The sequence below is a fragment of the Castanea sativa genome, chromosome 2 (assembly GCF_040712315.1).
Source record: "Castanea sativa cultivar Marrone di Chiusa Pesio chromosome 2, ASM4071231v1".
NCBI classification, from domain to species: Eukaryota; Viridiplantae; Streptophyta; class Magnoliopsida; order Fagales; family Fagaceae; genus Castanea; species Castanea sativa.
The window spans coordinates 46,319,516-46,336,258 of NC_134014.1; the positions used below are offsets into that span (position 1 = coordinate 46,319,516).

The window sequence follows — 16,743 nt, forward strand, 5'->3', positions numbered from 1 at the left end:
GCCTTGACTGAGGAAGTGAGAAGAAACCAGCGTTATCATCCTAGAAACGATGATGAACCTACTGAAAATGCTGAAACTGACAGTCACAACAACTTTAGTAACCCAATTGGCTAGCCTAGAGGAGGTGTTCCAAGGCAAGTGCTTGGTCCTCCAAGGGGAGAACCAAAACGGGAATCAAACTTCAAGATTGAGTTACCTAAATTCTATGGTAGCTTGAATCATGAAGAATTCTTGGATTCGCTTAACCAAGTGGAAAGAATCTTTGATTTCCATGAGGTACCAGATTCCAAGAAGGTGAAATTGATCTCTATCAAGCTGAGAGGGAGAGCTTCAGTCTGGTGGGAACAACTCCAAGTTCAAAGAGTTAGGAGGGGTAAAAGAAAGATCCAAGATTGGTGCAAGATGAAGTAGAAAATGAGAAACTAGTTTCTACCTTTCAATTATATGCAGTCCTTGTACAAACAACTGCATAATTTGAAGCAACATGGCAGTGTGGAAGAGTATATAGAGACATTTTATCACTGGTAGCTTAAGTAGACCTGAATGAGAGTAAAGAGCAGATGATTGCAAGGTTCTTGAGTGGTCTTAAACCATCAATTCAAGATGCCTTATCATTGCACCAAATGTGGTTTGTTTCTGAAGCTTAAAATAGAGCTTTGATGTTTGAGAGGCAACTTGCAAGAAAGCTTTTGTGCAGTTCCGAGCTTTTGGTGGTGGTAGAAGTACCCAAGTCAGCACTCGAGGAAGGCCAACTACTAATAGTGCACAACTTTTCAAGATTGACAGCGTAGGCATGCCTTCAACTTCTGGTACAGTCAAACCAGTCCCTAAATCAGCACAAAGCTTTTCATTTTAAGTGCTACAAGTGTGGAGAAGCTGGGCACAAGGCCACAGATTGCAAGAAAGGGGGAGTTAATGCTAAAGGCAAGGGTAAAGCTTTGATGATTGAAGGTTATGAAGACCAGGAAGATGAAGAATTTCCAATATATGAAGAAGAAGAAGAAATGTGTGATAGTGAATTGATAATTGAAGACAATAGAGGAGGGGAATGCTTTCAAGAACCCGTAAATGATCAATACGTGGAAGAAGTAGATGCTCATATAGAGGAAGAGGATTTATCATTAGTAACAGACGTCTTACAAGTTCCAAAGAAAGAAATGGAGAATGACAAGTGGCTTAGAAGAAGTAGCTACGAGAATATGGTGTCACAAGAAGTTTTTAACAATCTTGAATTGAAGAATCAAGACCAGCCCCAACCACAAAAGCTATCTTGCTCCAAGAAAGGAGGTGAAGTTAGAGATTCTAGAAAGTGCTTAGTGTTCTTAATTAATGACTTTCAAGATTATGTTCTTTGTGATGTGACAACCATGGATGTATGCCATCTAATACTTGGGCATGAAAGAATATGTCCATATCAAACCATTTCGGGTGGAAGGCACTTCGGCCTTGACGAACAACACCAGCTTCCAACTAAAGCGGACAGTGATCTGAAATAACACGAAGAAGCATCCGTTGGGATATATTCCCAAAATGTTCCTCCCAATCTAGAGAAACCAAAGCCTTGTCAATTCTTGACATAGAGGGGATACCAGAATCTCTAAACTATGTAAAGGAAGCCCCCTCTAACGGTAGATCAACTAAAGAATTACTCTCTATAAAGTCCGAGAAGGCAAACATAGCAGGGCTGAATGACTCACAGCCAAGTCTTTCACTTGGGTACTTGATAATATTAAAATCTCCTATTAAACATCATTCCATGGGCCACCTGGTGCGCACCCGTAATAACTCCTCCCACAAAAAAGACCGCTGTTCGTCATCATTGGGGCCATATACACTTGTATAGGCCCAAACAAAGTCATCCACCACCCCTCTCAATTAGACACTGACAGAAAACTGTCCAGCAATAACATCCATCTTAACAAAAACCCTCTTGTCCCAAACCAGCAAGACCCCTCCCGACAATCCAAAGCATCCCAATCAATGAAAGGACTTCCCCATAAACTTCGTTCAAAAGCAGTGTCGATAGAAGCTACTTTCGTTTCTTGAAAACAAACAATATCACATTTCCACTCTTTTAGAAGATTCTTACAAACCTGTCTCTTCTGGGGATTGTTAATCCCCCTTACGTTCCAAGAAAGTAGGCGTAAATTCATTTAAAACTACCAACAACCCCCATAGCATTCGAAGGAGCTCTGCTCCTACTCCTAGAAGAGACACCATCGTAATTAACATTAGAAATAAGCCCCTTAAGCTCCCTAAGACCCCATGACCTTGAGTTTGTAGTTTGCTTAGGTGCCCTAACATCGATTACCTTGAGACATTCTTGTTCAAGAAGGTGAAACAAAGCCAAACAATGAGCTTCATGTTTCACAATAGGAAAACCCACCAATTTACAAAAATCTTTCATCAGTTGGGACACCCAACTTGAATTTGGTTAAGTTTCTGCCACTTGAGCCCCTCCTACATCATCCTGAACCATCACCACCTCACCAAGTGTATTGGGGTCCCACTGAGTCAAAGGATTACACTCCAAACGACAGTTATCTTTCGCCCCACTACCACCACCACAGTTATCAGCTCCACTCATGTCCCACGGCAGGAAAAGAAGCCTAGAATCATTATCACTAAGACCAACAGAAGCCACTGACCTCGGCTGTACCACCACTTCGTGGTAGTCACTAAAAACCTCATCTCGATCTTCCCCTTCCCCAAACTAAGTACCCATCTCGTTACCCAGCTCAGACAAAGGGGAAAAACGATTATGTTTCACCCACTGATCCAACATGTCTGAAGAACCCACCTTGCCGGAGTCAGGATCCAACACGGAGAGGTGATGCCCATTCTCCATGCCTGTTTCAGCCCCCGGTGCACCGGAGTCTACCATCGGTGTGCACCCATCAAACTCCAGCTCATAAAAATGGGCTAAAAGCCCTTTATCCTTACCTTTAGAATCTGCCACGGGTTAGGCCACCGTCGCACTTACCGCTGCAACGGGATTAGCTCCCTCCAAACAGATTGACGGTGAGACCACCGAGGCACCATGGACCGAGTCGACGTTGAGGGCAGAGGCATTGAGTTCCAGATCCGGCACCGCTGCGCTCTTCGGTGACTTGGAATCTCCACTCAAATTTCCTCTCGAGCTCTCGCCTAAGACCTACGTTGACTGAGCATCAGACTTCACTTGTAAAAAACTGGGCTTGACCTAACTGCCCTTCTTAAGTGAAGGCACTTGCACCACGGGTTGGGCTTCATCCAGCCCACCTGTTTGTTTTGTGACTTCTAGCCCAACACTTAAATCCTTGGGCCAGCTGATCTCCTTAGCATCCAGACAAGTCACAACACGCCTCCCTCCCTCAGGCTTGCACACCCTCAAAGCCAAAAAAGCAGGAGTCAACTTAAACTTGAAAGCCCGCGTGGGTCTGCCATAAAAAGTTGAAACATTGCCATTTATAGCTGAACCATGTTCAAAAGAAACTCCATGAATCACGTTCTGCCCCCATTTAGATCCATTTTTTTCAAAATTCCTAATCTTCTGCTGATTACCATAATCAGACATACTCTTCCAACTCCGGCCACCACTAGCAACCTTACCACCTCCACCACCATTATTTAAAGAAACTTTGGCCAGAGATATTGGTTTAGCACCAGAGCAAAAATTCCTAAGCTCTTTCCGAAACAAAGACCAGCCATCTCTATTAGAGCTTGTTGGTATCATTATACAATCTCTCCTAGACCCTCCAAAATATACTGCAATAACAACAAACAGACCAGCTTTGTTAGATCTCCCACAGAACTCTAACAACTTCCCATTTTCCTTGAATCTCTTACAAAGAAAAACATGGCCAGGCACCCAATCTTGTATATCTTTGAGACAAGTAAGTATCCACTCCAATCCCCTACGTCCAACCAAATAGAGCTCTTAACATTCCGACGTGTCCCATGTAAAGTGAGATTGGGAGCTAGTTGCATCTTATTCTCTACTCCAACTTATCCAAACTTGTATTCCTCAGGGTGATAGGAGTGATACTCTTGGTTGGCGGCTAAAAGTGGATGGTAAGTTTGACATCCGGTCTTATTACCATGCGATTCGAGGTGCTTCAAATTTTTTGTTTCCTTGAAAAGGTGTTTGGAAACCAAAGATTTCTAGGCGAGTGGCATTTTTTGTGGACAGCTGCACATGGTCGGATCCTCACTTTGGATAATCTAATGCTTAGAGGTCGCTTGTTGGCTACTTGGTGTTGTATGTGTTGTTGCGATGGGGAGCCCGGTAGACCACCTTCTTCTTCATTGTCCTGTTACTCATTCCCTATGGATTTTTATGCTTCAGATTTTTGGTATTCATTGGGTTATGCTAGGTTCAGTGGCAGGTTTGTTATCTTGTTGGCATCAGTGGCTTGGGAAATATAATTTGGACATTTGGAATTTGGTTCCAGGGTGCTTAATGTGGATTGCTTGGTTGGAACAAAATCATCGTTTCTTTGAGGATAATGAGAAGACGTTGGATGAGTTAAAGGTTTTATGCCAACGTAGTCTTTTGGAGTGGTCTCGTTGTTGGGGTTTTACTGTTTGTTCTTCTCTCTTTGAGTTTATGCTCTCCCTTAGCTTAGCTTCCTAATTACTCTTTTTGTTGTGCTGTTTGTTCTATTTTTTCTTGCTGTTCATCATCATCAACAATTTGTACTTTTCCTTTTTTTCTCATTAATAATAGTTTTCTGATTACCTATCAAAAAAAAGAAAAAGAAAAGAAAAGAAAGGAGGTCGTTACACCTTGCAACCAAAGAAGGGGAAAGCTAGTCCCAAACCAATGGTCAAAATGAAGAAGGTTGGCTGCAAGAGCATCTACATGGCTACTTACACTTACAGTCTTGACACAAAGCAGCAACAGACCTTAATCTCTAGCACGATGCAGCAGCTTAAGACAACAACTAATGAGAATGTAGATCAATGGAACTACCAGATTATATGCATATCTCCAATGGTTTAAATGTGCATCACTTGCTACCCTGCCATGCACCAAATCATCTTACAACTAGCCACACTTGAGAACAAGTGTGTTCCAAAGAGGCACAGTCTCGATGCAGTTCATTTTTAAAGCTAGTCGTTTACTAGTGCTTATGTTGTATGATAAGTAGATCCTTTCACTTGTAACAGAAAGCTAGTTAGTTGATAGATTGTTAGTGATAAGTGCAATAGCCTATTAGTTAGTTAGAGATGTTTGTTAGGCTTTGGCCAATCACTTCACAGCCACATGGTAGGTTCTTGTAACTAACTTTCTAGCTAATCAGTGGCTTGCCTATGTATACATAAATAAGTGAGGCTGCCCTCATTGTAACTAGTTGAATTTGAACCCAAGAAATCTACCTATGAGGTATTATTCCAAGAGTGTGTCTCTTGAAGAGCTAGTTCATTCTTTTTTTTTTCTCTAAGCAACTTAGCTTTCAAAAACATCTTTCCTTTTCACCATTTTTCCTCCATCACATTTGTTGTGGGTTTTATTTTTTGGCATGCATGGGCTGCAGATTTTAAAACTGCATATTTTGGTGAGATTCTCTACAAAGCTCTAGTATATCCGATAGGTCGCTGTGAGAAACCTAAGTGCTAGGTTGGCTTAGGTGATCACCCAAGGATCATGGTTGGATTGTACAATAAATCTTACTGCTTGTTTCAGAAAAAAATTGCCTTGATCAGACTTGATCTATTTGTTAATTTTTGAACTTCAGGTTTTATGGGTCACTATTTTTTTTCCTGATAAGTCAGCTTCTTTGAGTCAGTATAGTTACATGGTGCTCTAGCATTGCAGCACAGTTGGGTGGCACTGTCACCTTGTAGCAAAGCTGGATGCAAAAGGATTGTGGTGTCAATTTCAAAAGTATGTGGCTATATAGCTTATTTGTTTTCTGCTCCCTTTTGCTTGATGTGTGGGAGATCAAGTATGAGTCTTGCCATGTGGGATCTGAAACTATGAGTTGTTTTTGTTGGGAAACCTCATTATACTGATATAGAGCCGTTTCAAGTTGGTTGAGTAGTATTAACAAAGATATCATATTGTAGCATGGAGAAGTTGTGAGTTAGTGTTAGTTGAAGGGGCCATAATGGGGTGAGGAATGTCGCACAGGCAGTGATAGAATTAGTTTGTACAAGATGTTGCCTTTTGAGCTTTTGAGATATTTGAATAGTGAATGTTTTTACTTTCCATTTCCTTTTTGAATTCTTAGGTTGTTTCTCTTCTCCTGCTCCTCTCTTGTGTCTCTTCCCTTCCCCCATCCCTCCAACCAACAAAAAAAAAAAAAAACCACCTCCCATGAAAAAGTGGTTATGTATTAGTAGTGTTCACAGAGCATTTGCTTTAATGCTACTTTTGGAGTACACATAGAATCATCAGTAAAGAAGTCTGATTTATAAATTATTGCAACAAGTAGTGATCCAACAACTCATCATTCCCTCATTTCTCTAGTGGGAATCATTGATTGTTCCTTGTAGTCTTTCAGATACCATCATGATGTGCCGTATGATGTCTGTTAAAACTTATTATACAGGTCAAGTACCAAAATCAAAGAAGTTGGAAATCACGAGTTTTTTGGTTCTCCTTGATATCATTGCATGCCAAGAATGACTCAGGGGAGCCATTGCAGTTGAACTGTAGGCCAGGATCGGATTTTGTTGACATCTCTGGCACTAATGACAATGGGTGGGTGCTTTGGAGAGCACTTTCTTGTAAGCCTGAAAGTTATGATGGAGATATCAAGTGGGAGCCTTACAATCTGTTGGTCAGAGGGACCTTTTACCTTGTGAATAAGAAGAATGATTGTGCTGTTGCTTTTGTTAATGGAGTTCCAGAGTTCGTTAGGAAGCCAGGAAATCCATTCAAGTTGAAAGTATTCACTGTTCGTGATAGCCACCCCATGGAAGCTTCTGAAACAAGTCTGCAACATAATGCACACATGGGTGAAGATAGCACTTCTTTACTGGGTAGAATTCTCCCTTTCATTGATATCACAATTGAAGAAATTTCTCTCACCATTGGTCATGAACTCTTGGATACAAAGGACATCTTTCCTCTCCTTTGTGGTCGCATCAGTAATATTCAAATTATTCTACATGTTCTATCGACCAAAACCCAGGTTATAAGCACATCAAGTACTGCAATGTATTACTTTGATGCCCAAACAGGCTCATGGTGAGTATTTAGTCCAGCTACTTTACTTTCTTACCACTTTCCTTTCTTTGAAAATGATTTCCCCTCTATCTTTTTATAAGTCTTCCATTTTGGTTCTAAATTGTAGGTCAGAATTTCTTTGCCCAGTTGCAATATGCATATTCTACCGTTCCAGATTCCAGATTCAGGGTTCAGAAACCGTTTCACATGGGGTTCCTGTTCATATCTATTGCAGAGTTGGAGAGGTTAAGAACATGATTGCTTAACAATATTGTTGATTGAGGACCCTTTTCTTAATTACATCATTTTTAACAATCTGTATTGTGGCACTTAGCAGTTAAACATATCCCTGACTGAGCTTTCACTGGACAAGCTTCTCTTTGTACTTGGGAAACTAAATTTGGCTGGTCCTTTTTCAGTGAGAAACTCCATGATTTTGGAAAATTGCTGCAAGGTCTGCTACTCTGCTATGTTATTGATATATATGAACTATGAAGCATCAACACACACGCGCGCGCACACACACACATATATAAACATTTCTTTATAATGTTTGTATGTGTCACTGCATTAGCAGGCATGCATTTGCTTGTGCAGTTTATGTAAAATTGATATTGTAGGAGTGGACTCTTAGTTTATCAATGTTGTAATGTGTAATGCATCAAAAAAGAAAAAAAAATTCCCTTCTCTATGGAGTTGTTGGATAGTAGGGAAAAAAGAAAGAAAGAAAGAAAGAAAGAAAAAAAGCTGGTGCATATTTATGCAGAAGTTAGATAATTTATCAGACAACAATAATTGATCCTATCTGACAAAATATTTTTTTCTCCCTGTTTGCAATCTAGAGAATTGATGTAGTCATAATGTCTGTTGTTACTCTTAGGCAAATATGGCATGTTACTTTCCACGGCTTTAGAGATTGTTAAATTACCGATTGTCCCAAAAGTTTAAGCTTTTAGGAAATGGTAAATTTAATCACTTAACCATAAGTCTAACACTCCCCCTCACTTGTGGGTCTAAACTTCCCCTTAATAAGTGGGGGCTCAACAAGTGGGAATTTAACATTTTAAATGGGAGGTAGAGTGAAGACAGAGACCGAACTCAAGATCTCCTGCTCTGATACCATGTTAAATTACCGATTGTCTCAAAAGCTTGAGCTTTTAGGAAATGGTGAATTTAATAACTTAACCATAAGTTTAATGGAGAGATAGTATTTTGTATGTATTTCCATTATAATTACAGTACTGTTGATTATGCAACTTTGAAAGATTTCATAATGATACAGTTGCTACTAGCGTCCTCAAAGATTTTTATTTCAGGAGGTTTATCATATGATAAGTAGCAATTGTCTATTGGGCATTCACCATGGTCTCTTATCTAGGAGCAGAAGAAAGAGACCAAAAAAATAAAATAAAAGACAGATCTAAAGTGATTCTGTTAGTGATTTTCCTTTAACGAATTCAAATATGATAGAGAGCTCTGAAATCGAGAATTTATCCCAGAACCTCTGATTTTAAAATAGTGATGCATGTCTTTATTTATTCATTTATGAATAACATACTATTATTAACCAAAGAAGAATAGAGTACACAAGTTCAGACCACATAAACCAGCAGCAACCAGCTGCACACCCAGACCTGCCTACACAAACAATTCACAATTGAAAACTATTAGTAACACTACAAACAAACCATGCTGTAAACGAACTACAACTCAACAAAGACTAAGATAGCACTAAAGCTCTGAAGGGTTTTTCTTTGGAATATTCCCTTCAATTCTCCATTTTATCTCATTCTCAATGCCTTTTTCCATTTGGTCTTCAGTCAACTGAGTTCAAAAATCTAACATTGTTTCTTTCTCTCCATAAATGATATACAACAGCAGCAATTAACATTTTACTGACTCTAGATCGGACAATTTTTTCCTCCTAGCTATTGATCCCATTCCATTACCTTATGCCAGTGGACACTCACTTGCTGCCTAGGACAATCCCATACCACTCTCTTCCAGATCCTACTAGGGAAAAAACATTCAAAAGAATAGATGATCCCTTCTTTCACACTGATTTCTGCAGAAAACACATAACAAATCACCGTGCCAACCCTTTTTGCTAATCTGTCACAAGTAGAGAGTCTATCTTGCATGGCTAGCCAAAAAAAGAAAGCATGCTTAGGCATAATAGCGGCATCCCAGACCACCTTGTACCAATTAACCACAGCACACCTATATCTAATAGCTTCCCTGGCAGATTTACAAGAAAAGCAACCATTGGCTGCAGGGATCCATACCATGGTGTCTTCCTCACAAATCTGAACAAGCTGATAATCTAGTTGCAAAATCCTTTGATCAAGAGTTCTAGGAGGTCTCCAGTGCACTGCCCATCTACTAAGACACTTGATATCTTAGCAGAAGGATAACTACCTGCTGCAAAAATAGCTTGAGCATCAAATTTATAGCTAAGCACCCCTTGAGGATGCCAGTTGTCATACCAGAGATAAATTTTGCTACCATCACCAACTCTCCACTTGAAAAGACCTCTTACAGCCCCTCTGAGTTTCAGAATCTGCCTCCAAACCCATGAACAATTCTGGGGTATTTTAACCTCCCAAAAGTTTTTCCCTTTTAGTAGGTATTTATGAACCCAGGCCACCCATAAAGATCCCGCTTGAATTAGTAAATTCCATATGGCCTTGTTACTGCAGTTCCAATCTCTGATTCCTTTTAACCCCAAACCTCCTGATTTTGGCAGACAAACTTGTTTCCAAGAAACCTTGGCCTTATGAACAGCTTGATCAGAACCACTCCACAAGTATGAATTAAAGGGATTTTCAAGATCCTTAACTTCCTTTACAGGGAGAATAGAGGAACTTGTCCAATAAACCTGAATCCCAAACAACAGTACAACACAGATTGAATAAGCCAGATTGTTCCAGGAATGGAAAGTTTCTTGGCAGCCCAAGAATTGATCCTTGTAGCTAGCTTTTCTAGTAACATCTTAGTCTTTAGAGGATAGCTTTCCAGGGATAAGAGGTAATCCAAGATACTTGACAGGAAGTGATCCTTCCTTAAATTATAAAATATCAAGAATTTGCTGCTTCAATGGTAAAGGAACCGCAGAGAAGAATATCTCACTCTTGGAAGGATTAATTTTCAGCCCAGATAATTTCTTAAAGTCCTTAAGAACTTAGGAAATAGCCCTTATTGACCTTGTATCAGCTCCAGAAAAAATCATCAAGTCATCTGAAAAACATATGTGAGACAAAGCCACTTTCTTGCATCTTCGTTGGCTGCCATCTTGGACATCAAACTAGAAAACACTTCTATAGCTAGCACAAATTATGAAACTTCAGGGTGTAAAATCCTAACACCCCTAAAATTTAGGGGGTAAAATCCAAAATCTAAAACATCAGGATGTAAAATCTTAACACCCCAAAACTTCAGGGGGTAAAATCCAAATTCTGAAACTTCAGTATTTAAAATCCAAACACCTCCAAACTTTAGGAGTGTAATTTGCAATTTACCATTTTTTTTATGGTGTGTTGAGGGTCCTCTTGTCCTTATCCCTTGGAAGGGTATATCGGGTGTGAAGGCCCTACATCGAGTGTCTTTCTTTGTTTGGACAGCAGCTTGGGGAAGATTCTTACTTGTGACAACCTTTGAAGGAGAGGATATACTATAGTGGATTGGTGTTACATGTGCCAGTGTAGTGGGGAGGGGGTGGATCACCTTTGATTCATTTCATAGATGCTTATCATTTGTGGAGTTCTGCTTTAAAATCTTTTGGTATTTCTTGGGTCTTATAGAGATCTTTTATTTGTTGGAGGAATTAGTTGAGAAAACACTCGTTGGATATTTGAAATTTGGTTTCACTATGTGTGATATTTGGAATTTGGTCTGCTATGTTTGATTTGGATTATTTGGCGAGAGTGGAATAAGAGAATGCTTGAGGATACAGAGAGAACAAGGGACCAACTTCTTGCTTATTTTGTTGGTACTTTGTTTGGTTGGAGTTGCACTTGGGGACTCGCAAATAGAGATTCCATTCTATTGTTTTTTAATCTTTATCTTTTTGTACATAAAGTTTTGTAATTCTTTAGGCTACTTCATGTCTTTTTTGCATGAAATAGTCTCTTTTCAATAAAATTTTTTACCTAAAAAAAAAAATAATAATAATTGCTATTGCTTCCTCCCTCCCCCTCTCTTTTTTCGATAAAATTTTGATCACTGACTGATCTAGTTAGGTTGGATTTTTCAGCACTTCATTCTCTTTTTACCCTCTTCTCTGTTCAGTGTTCACATACATACATTTTTTTTTTTTTTGTTGATAAATCTTGAACCTGGTTTAACTAATTTTTTTATTATTCTTTACCATGACAGGTGGAGAACCAGATAGGCTTAAGCCTTCTTTGTCACTTCTCCAACAAGCAAAGTTTAACTATAGCCAGAAATCAGTCTGCTTCTGTATTTTTAAGGTACCTCCTCAAAATATAATGATCATCCATTTCCATGTACATTAGGCAAGCTCAAATTGAGATAGGTGTAACATTTGTTATTCTTCCACTTTTAAGGACCTTGTGATCCCTAAGAACTTAGGGAATGGGGGAATGGTTACTTCGACAGAACCAGGCCTTCTTAGAGAGCAGAGGGGGAATTTTAGAGAGAATTGAGGGGTTGAGAAGGGAAAACTTGCATTATGTTCAGCATAATTTGAGTGCATGAGCAACAGCCCTTTTAATACAAGCATAACAAAGCCATTTGCCTGTGCATCACTCTAATTAACTCTGTAACAACCTGCCAACCTGGCAGGTTACTGTTCCTAACTTTCTAACAGTCCTAATTGCAGCACATGCTCTAAAGCATTGCACACATGGGAACTACATTCAGTTACAAGAGCCTAATCGCTAACCACATTCTTACAAAGCTGACCCTACCTCCTGTACACGTGCACAGTAGCCCAGGCCAACAATGTTTGGATCTCCAAAGGCCTTGAATGCTGCCTGCTTGCACACTATGTATCAGCAGCCTGCACATGCTCTGCTGGACTGATTCAAGGCAAGAACTAGGTCAACAACTGCATCAGTAGGCCTGTAAACCAAGCCATGCTATCAAGCTTTGTGGTGTTCACTAGCAAAATGTTGCAATAATTTCTGGCTTTCCGTGGTCACAGATTGGATCAAGTGTCCTACCCATGCCCATCATGCATGCTGATTAGCATATTTGTAATATGTCAACAGCCATCCAATTGATAGGTCACATCTCTTAAAGAAAAATTAGAAAAAGAAAAAGGTTGAATATTTTCTGCTTTTATCTTTTTATGATGAATTAATTTTATGACCTCTTAAGAATGAAGAAGAAGTGGCTGGGTTATGGCTGTTCACTAGCTTTTATTAAATAATGCCTTATCTGGTTACCTGTTGGTGAGGTGGCTAGCTCATAATGTCTAATCCATAATCCATTGATCCTACTTAGTATACTACCACTTAACCCAAACACTAGGCAATAAGAAAATGGTAAATATAATCATTTAACCATTTTTCTAACACTTTCCTTTAATGTGCTCAAACTCTCTTTTACTATGTGAGGCCAACATGTGGGATTTTTTAACTTTTTAAATGTCACCTATACTAGAGAATGAAGTTCGAACTCAAAACTACATGTTCTAATACCATGATAAACTAACATTTGTCTCAAAAGTTTAAGCTATTAGGAAATGGATTTAATCATTTTAATATTTTTCTAACATATTTATTTAAAAATTTTGAGAAATATTGATGGCTAAGGACATGTTGCAGCTGGAAAATATGATTTGAACTATAGTCTCTCAATGTTTCATCTTGTTACCTACATGCTTACGTATATGCAAGCATAAATACATTCATGCATGCGAGGATGCAAACATAATGTGTTGTTTTGTCTTTCTAAACTTTAAAAATGTCAGATATTCAAAACAATTATCAGCCAGAACAAAGTACAGTTTTTAAGTACCAATTTAATTGAGTTGGTTCATTAAAGATGTGTGTGTGTGTGTGTATTATTGGTGATTACTAAATTATCATATGTTTGTGCTTTTACACAGCCTTGCATGCATGCATGCATGTTTATGTTCATATGAATCGATATATAATATATTGATTGATTGGTCTTCTCATTACACGATTGCAAGGAAATCAGATACAGCAAACCAATCTCCAGAAATTGCACCAGTTGTTTCAGTCCAAGTTGCCATTCCTGGATCCCTAACAACTTCTTCGCTACATCTTTCTCTTTTAGAAGCTCAAGCACTTGCCTGGGGAACACAAATAATGTCAGTCCAAGGTATTTTCAACCACTTTCTTCTTATTGTTTTTTTTTTTTTTTGATAAGTAATAAAAATATATTATAGAAAGATGAAGGGTGTCACCTGAGTATACAAGAAGTATACATCAGGGACAAAAATACAACTCAAATGCATAAAGTACAAAAGTCCATGAAATCATGGACTGAAAAAAAGAAAGAACGAGAGCCTAACACTACAACCCAGTCTAGAAGTCTTAAGAAAGAAGAGTTTAAGATCTGAAACTGATTTCTCTAAATCCTCAAAATGCTAGTTATTCCGCTCCCGTCAAATGTACTACATCAAACAATGGGGGACAACCATCCAAATAGCGCCATTCCTATGCTGCCTAAACTTTCCTTGCCAACAAGCCAATAGCTTCACCACTGTCTTCGGCATAACCCAGTGAATGCCAAACAAAGTAAAGACCATAGACCACAAATCAGAAATAAGAGGGCAATGGATAAGGAGATGGTCTATTGACTCCCCATTTCTTTTACACATACAACACCAATCCAAAATCAAAATCTTCCATTTCCAAAGATTTTCAGCAGTCAAATATTCCCCAAAGCTGCAGTTTAGACAAAAAAAGCAACTCTAGAAGGGACCTTAGGCTTCCAAACAGTCTTTCTTCTTTTTACAACATCATTGAATATCTTTGTTTTTTACTATTGGTCATATGCCATTAGGTGAACTTCTCATCAACAATAACAACAAAGCCTTAGTCCCAAAATATTGGGTCGGCTATGGATCCTCAACAGATTAGTTCTTTTCCTTCATTCTATTCTATCTGAAGTTATACTCTCTATTATTTCTAAAATTTACCTTTTTTATTATTTCTACTAATGTTATTTTTGGTCTTCCTTTACCTTTTTTTTCATTCCCTCAATTTGGATCAATTCACTCTTTTTACTGGTGAACATCTCATCACTTCAGTCTAATTAAAAATCATTGGTTTCTTTCCCATTGGTTTTGGGTCTTTTAAAAGTTACTATGGGGTAGATTGGATGCCTATCGTAGAAAGTTATGTTATCTCTTCAATTTATGGTTTGATGGATGATTGAATTTGTGTTTGTGATCGAATTGATCCCTAGCTGTATATGTGATGTATAATTGAGTAGCTCTCTTCTTAATGTTTAAATAAAATTTTTATTACTTATATTAAAAAAAAAAGGTACTATGAGAAAAAAAAATTGAATTTATATGTGGTAGAAATTCTTAAAGGTGGTTTGTGATTTTTATACTAATTTTTTCCCCTAAATTCAAATCTTTCTGATCTTATAGCAAAGCCACAAAGTGTTTAGCTGCACCATGGGGTTAACCAAAGTTAGTACCATGTAACTTGTAAACTTGAGGATCACTATCTGTATTTAACTCTATATAGCAGATATGGGTTTTATTATGTAAACACTTTGACAAGGAAATTGCCTACTTAAATATTAACTATAAAGGATTGGTTCCTATTTTGTGATTTACTTTATATATGGCTCTGAAATTTGAGATAAGAGGGAGAGAGGAGGGGGTGGGTTGGAAAAGTAGCAGCAGCAGTGATCAGGTGGCTTTTTTTAAAAAAAATTTTAAGTTACTATAATATGTGAAAGTTTGTGGTGCTTATATAATACATGGTGCTACCCTTTGTGTAGCATGTAAGGTTAATTGTATTCTTTGTGAGGATATCATGTACCACATGAGACTCGTTGGCTGTTTAAATTTCAACCATGAATTTTAATGCTTTGTGAGAAATTTTATGCGGAACTTTTCATGAACTTGAAGCATGTATGTTTATAAGACACTTAGTATCTTTTTATCAGCTTGAGACGATTGAGTTAAGCTTCCTTGACTTCTTAATCTTGATATTTTAATCACCTGATTTTTATATGCTAGTTTTCTAATTTGTACAATTAATTTCAGAATTTGATTGTGTAACTTCTATTTGGGCTTAGCTCGTCCCTTTATTTCCTTCAACAGATTCAAACACTTACCCTGGGCCTTTTGTTGTAGTAGACATTTCAAGAAAATCTGAGGTATTTGCTCAATTATGGCTCCACTCTTTAATTTCATTAAGTTCATAAAAGTTTCACATTATATTAATTTTTATCCTTGTAGGATGGTTTGACAGTTGTAGTTTCTCCTTTAATAAGAATACACAATGAAACTAGATTCTCTATGGAGCTACGGTTTCGACAACCGCAACAACATGAAGATGACTATGCTTCTGTGATGCTTAAAACAGGAGAAACAATTGATGATTCCATCGCCATGTTTGATGCTGTCAATTTGTCTGGTGAATTAGAGAAGGCATTGACGTCTTTAAGTGTTGGTATGCATTGTCAACTTCAGTTCATCAAATCCCCCACTTGTTTAAGTGTTATCTATATTTCTTTCCATTATTCTTTTCCTTAACCTCTTCTTTCTATTATTGTCATTATCATCATCTTCATCATCATTATCATTAATATGTGTAAGCTTCTTTAACAAGCTATGATGTGGAGATGTATGATACTTATTACTCAGAATCTTATATAAATGTGTTTTATCACTTAAGAAGCACAGATTTCAAGTGGGGATCAGATTTGAGGCTAGAGTGTTTGTTTGCATGAATGTGATCATTTAATTTCATTGGGTACTGCTACATAGATGATGCTGTTGTTACTCCTTGACTGTATTGGAGAAGTGCATCTAGATTATTGTGTGATCCTAAAATATCTGAAAAACTGAAGGGGGAAATATGACTGCTATAAAGTAATATGTTTGCTTGTTTATTTTGAAGAGAGTGCTGTGAAAAATCACTTTCCGTAAATCAGATGTTGTCTCTTATTTACTAGCGTGGAAAACAACATTGAGAATTTGGCTCGTCCCACAAGTACACATCATGGGTGGCCTGCTTTTCTAGGTTATATAAATTTGTATGGCATTATTGACAGTGAAGGTATAGAATGTGACTAAGTGGGAGAAGAAATTGGTGTATTGATCTTTACATGTTCCTGAATTTACATAAACTAATGTCCATCTTTTACAAAAAACAAGTCATTTATGGATATTATTGTGAGGTAAGAAAGCCTTTGAGAAAAACATGATCATCACACTACATTGTCTAAGACAAGAATTCTTTAATTAGGGAGAGGGATACCTTAAGTGGTGGCTCCCACAAAATATGTTTTTTGAGTGGAAAATTTTTCATAATTATGTGGGAAAGTTTGAACTTGTTATCCACCTTAATGGTCTGAAATGGAAAAAGTCATATATGAACTTTATATATGATTTTGATAATAGGAAT

The 16,743-nt window shown here is 37.9% G+C and overlaps 1 protein-coding gene across 2 annotated transcripts in view; it reads left to right on the plus strand.

Annotated features, from left to right (window-relative positions):
* Positions 1–16,743, plus strand: part of LOC142623737 (uncharacterized) — a 47,403-nt gene that overhangs the window by 13,145 nt on the left and 17,515 nt on the right. For both annotated transcript variants that reach the window (XM_075797196.1, XM_075797197.1), the window contains exons 10-16: positions 6,537–7,177; positions 7,284–7,401; positions 7,494–7,610; positions 11,531–11,625; positions 13,317–13,468; positions 15,435–15,490; positions 15,573–15,786. In XM_075797196.1, coding sequence (XP_075653311.1) covers positions 6,537–7,177; positions 7,284–7,401; positions 7,494–7,610; positions 11,531–11,625; positions 13,317–13,468; positions 15,435–15,490; positions 15,573–15,786 — 1,393 coding nt within the window. The remainder of the gene's footprint in view (positions 1–6,536; positions 7,178–7,283; positions 7,402–7,493; positions 7,611–11,530; positions 11,626–13,316; positions 13,469–15,434; positions 15,491–15,572; positions 15,787–16,743) is intronic.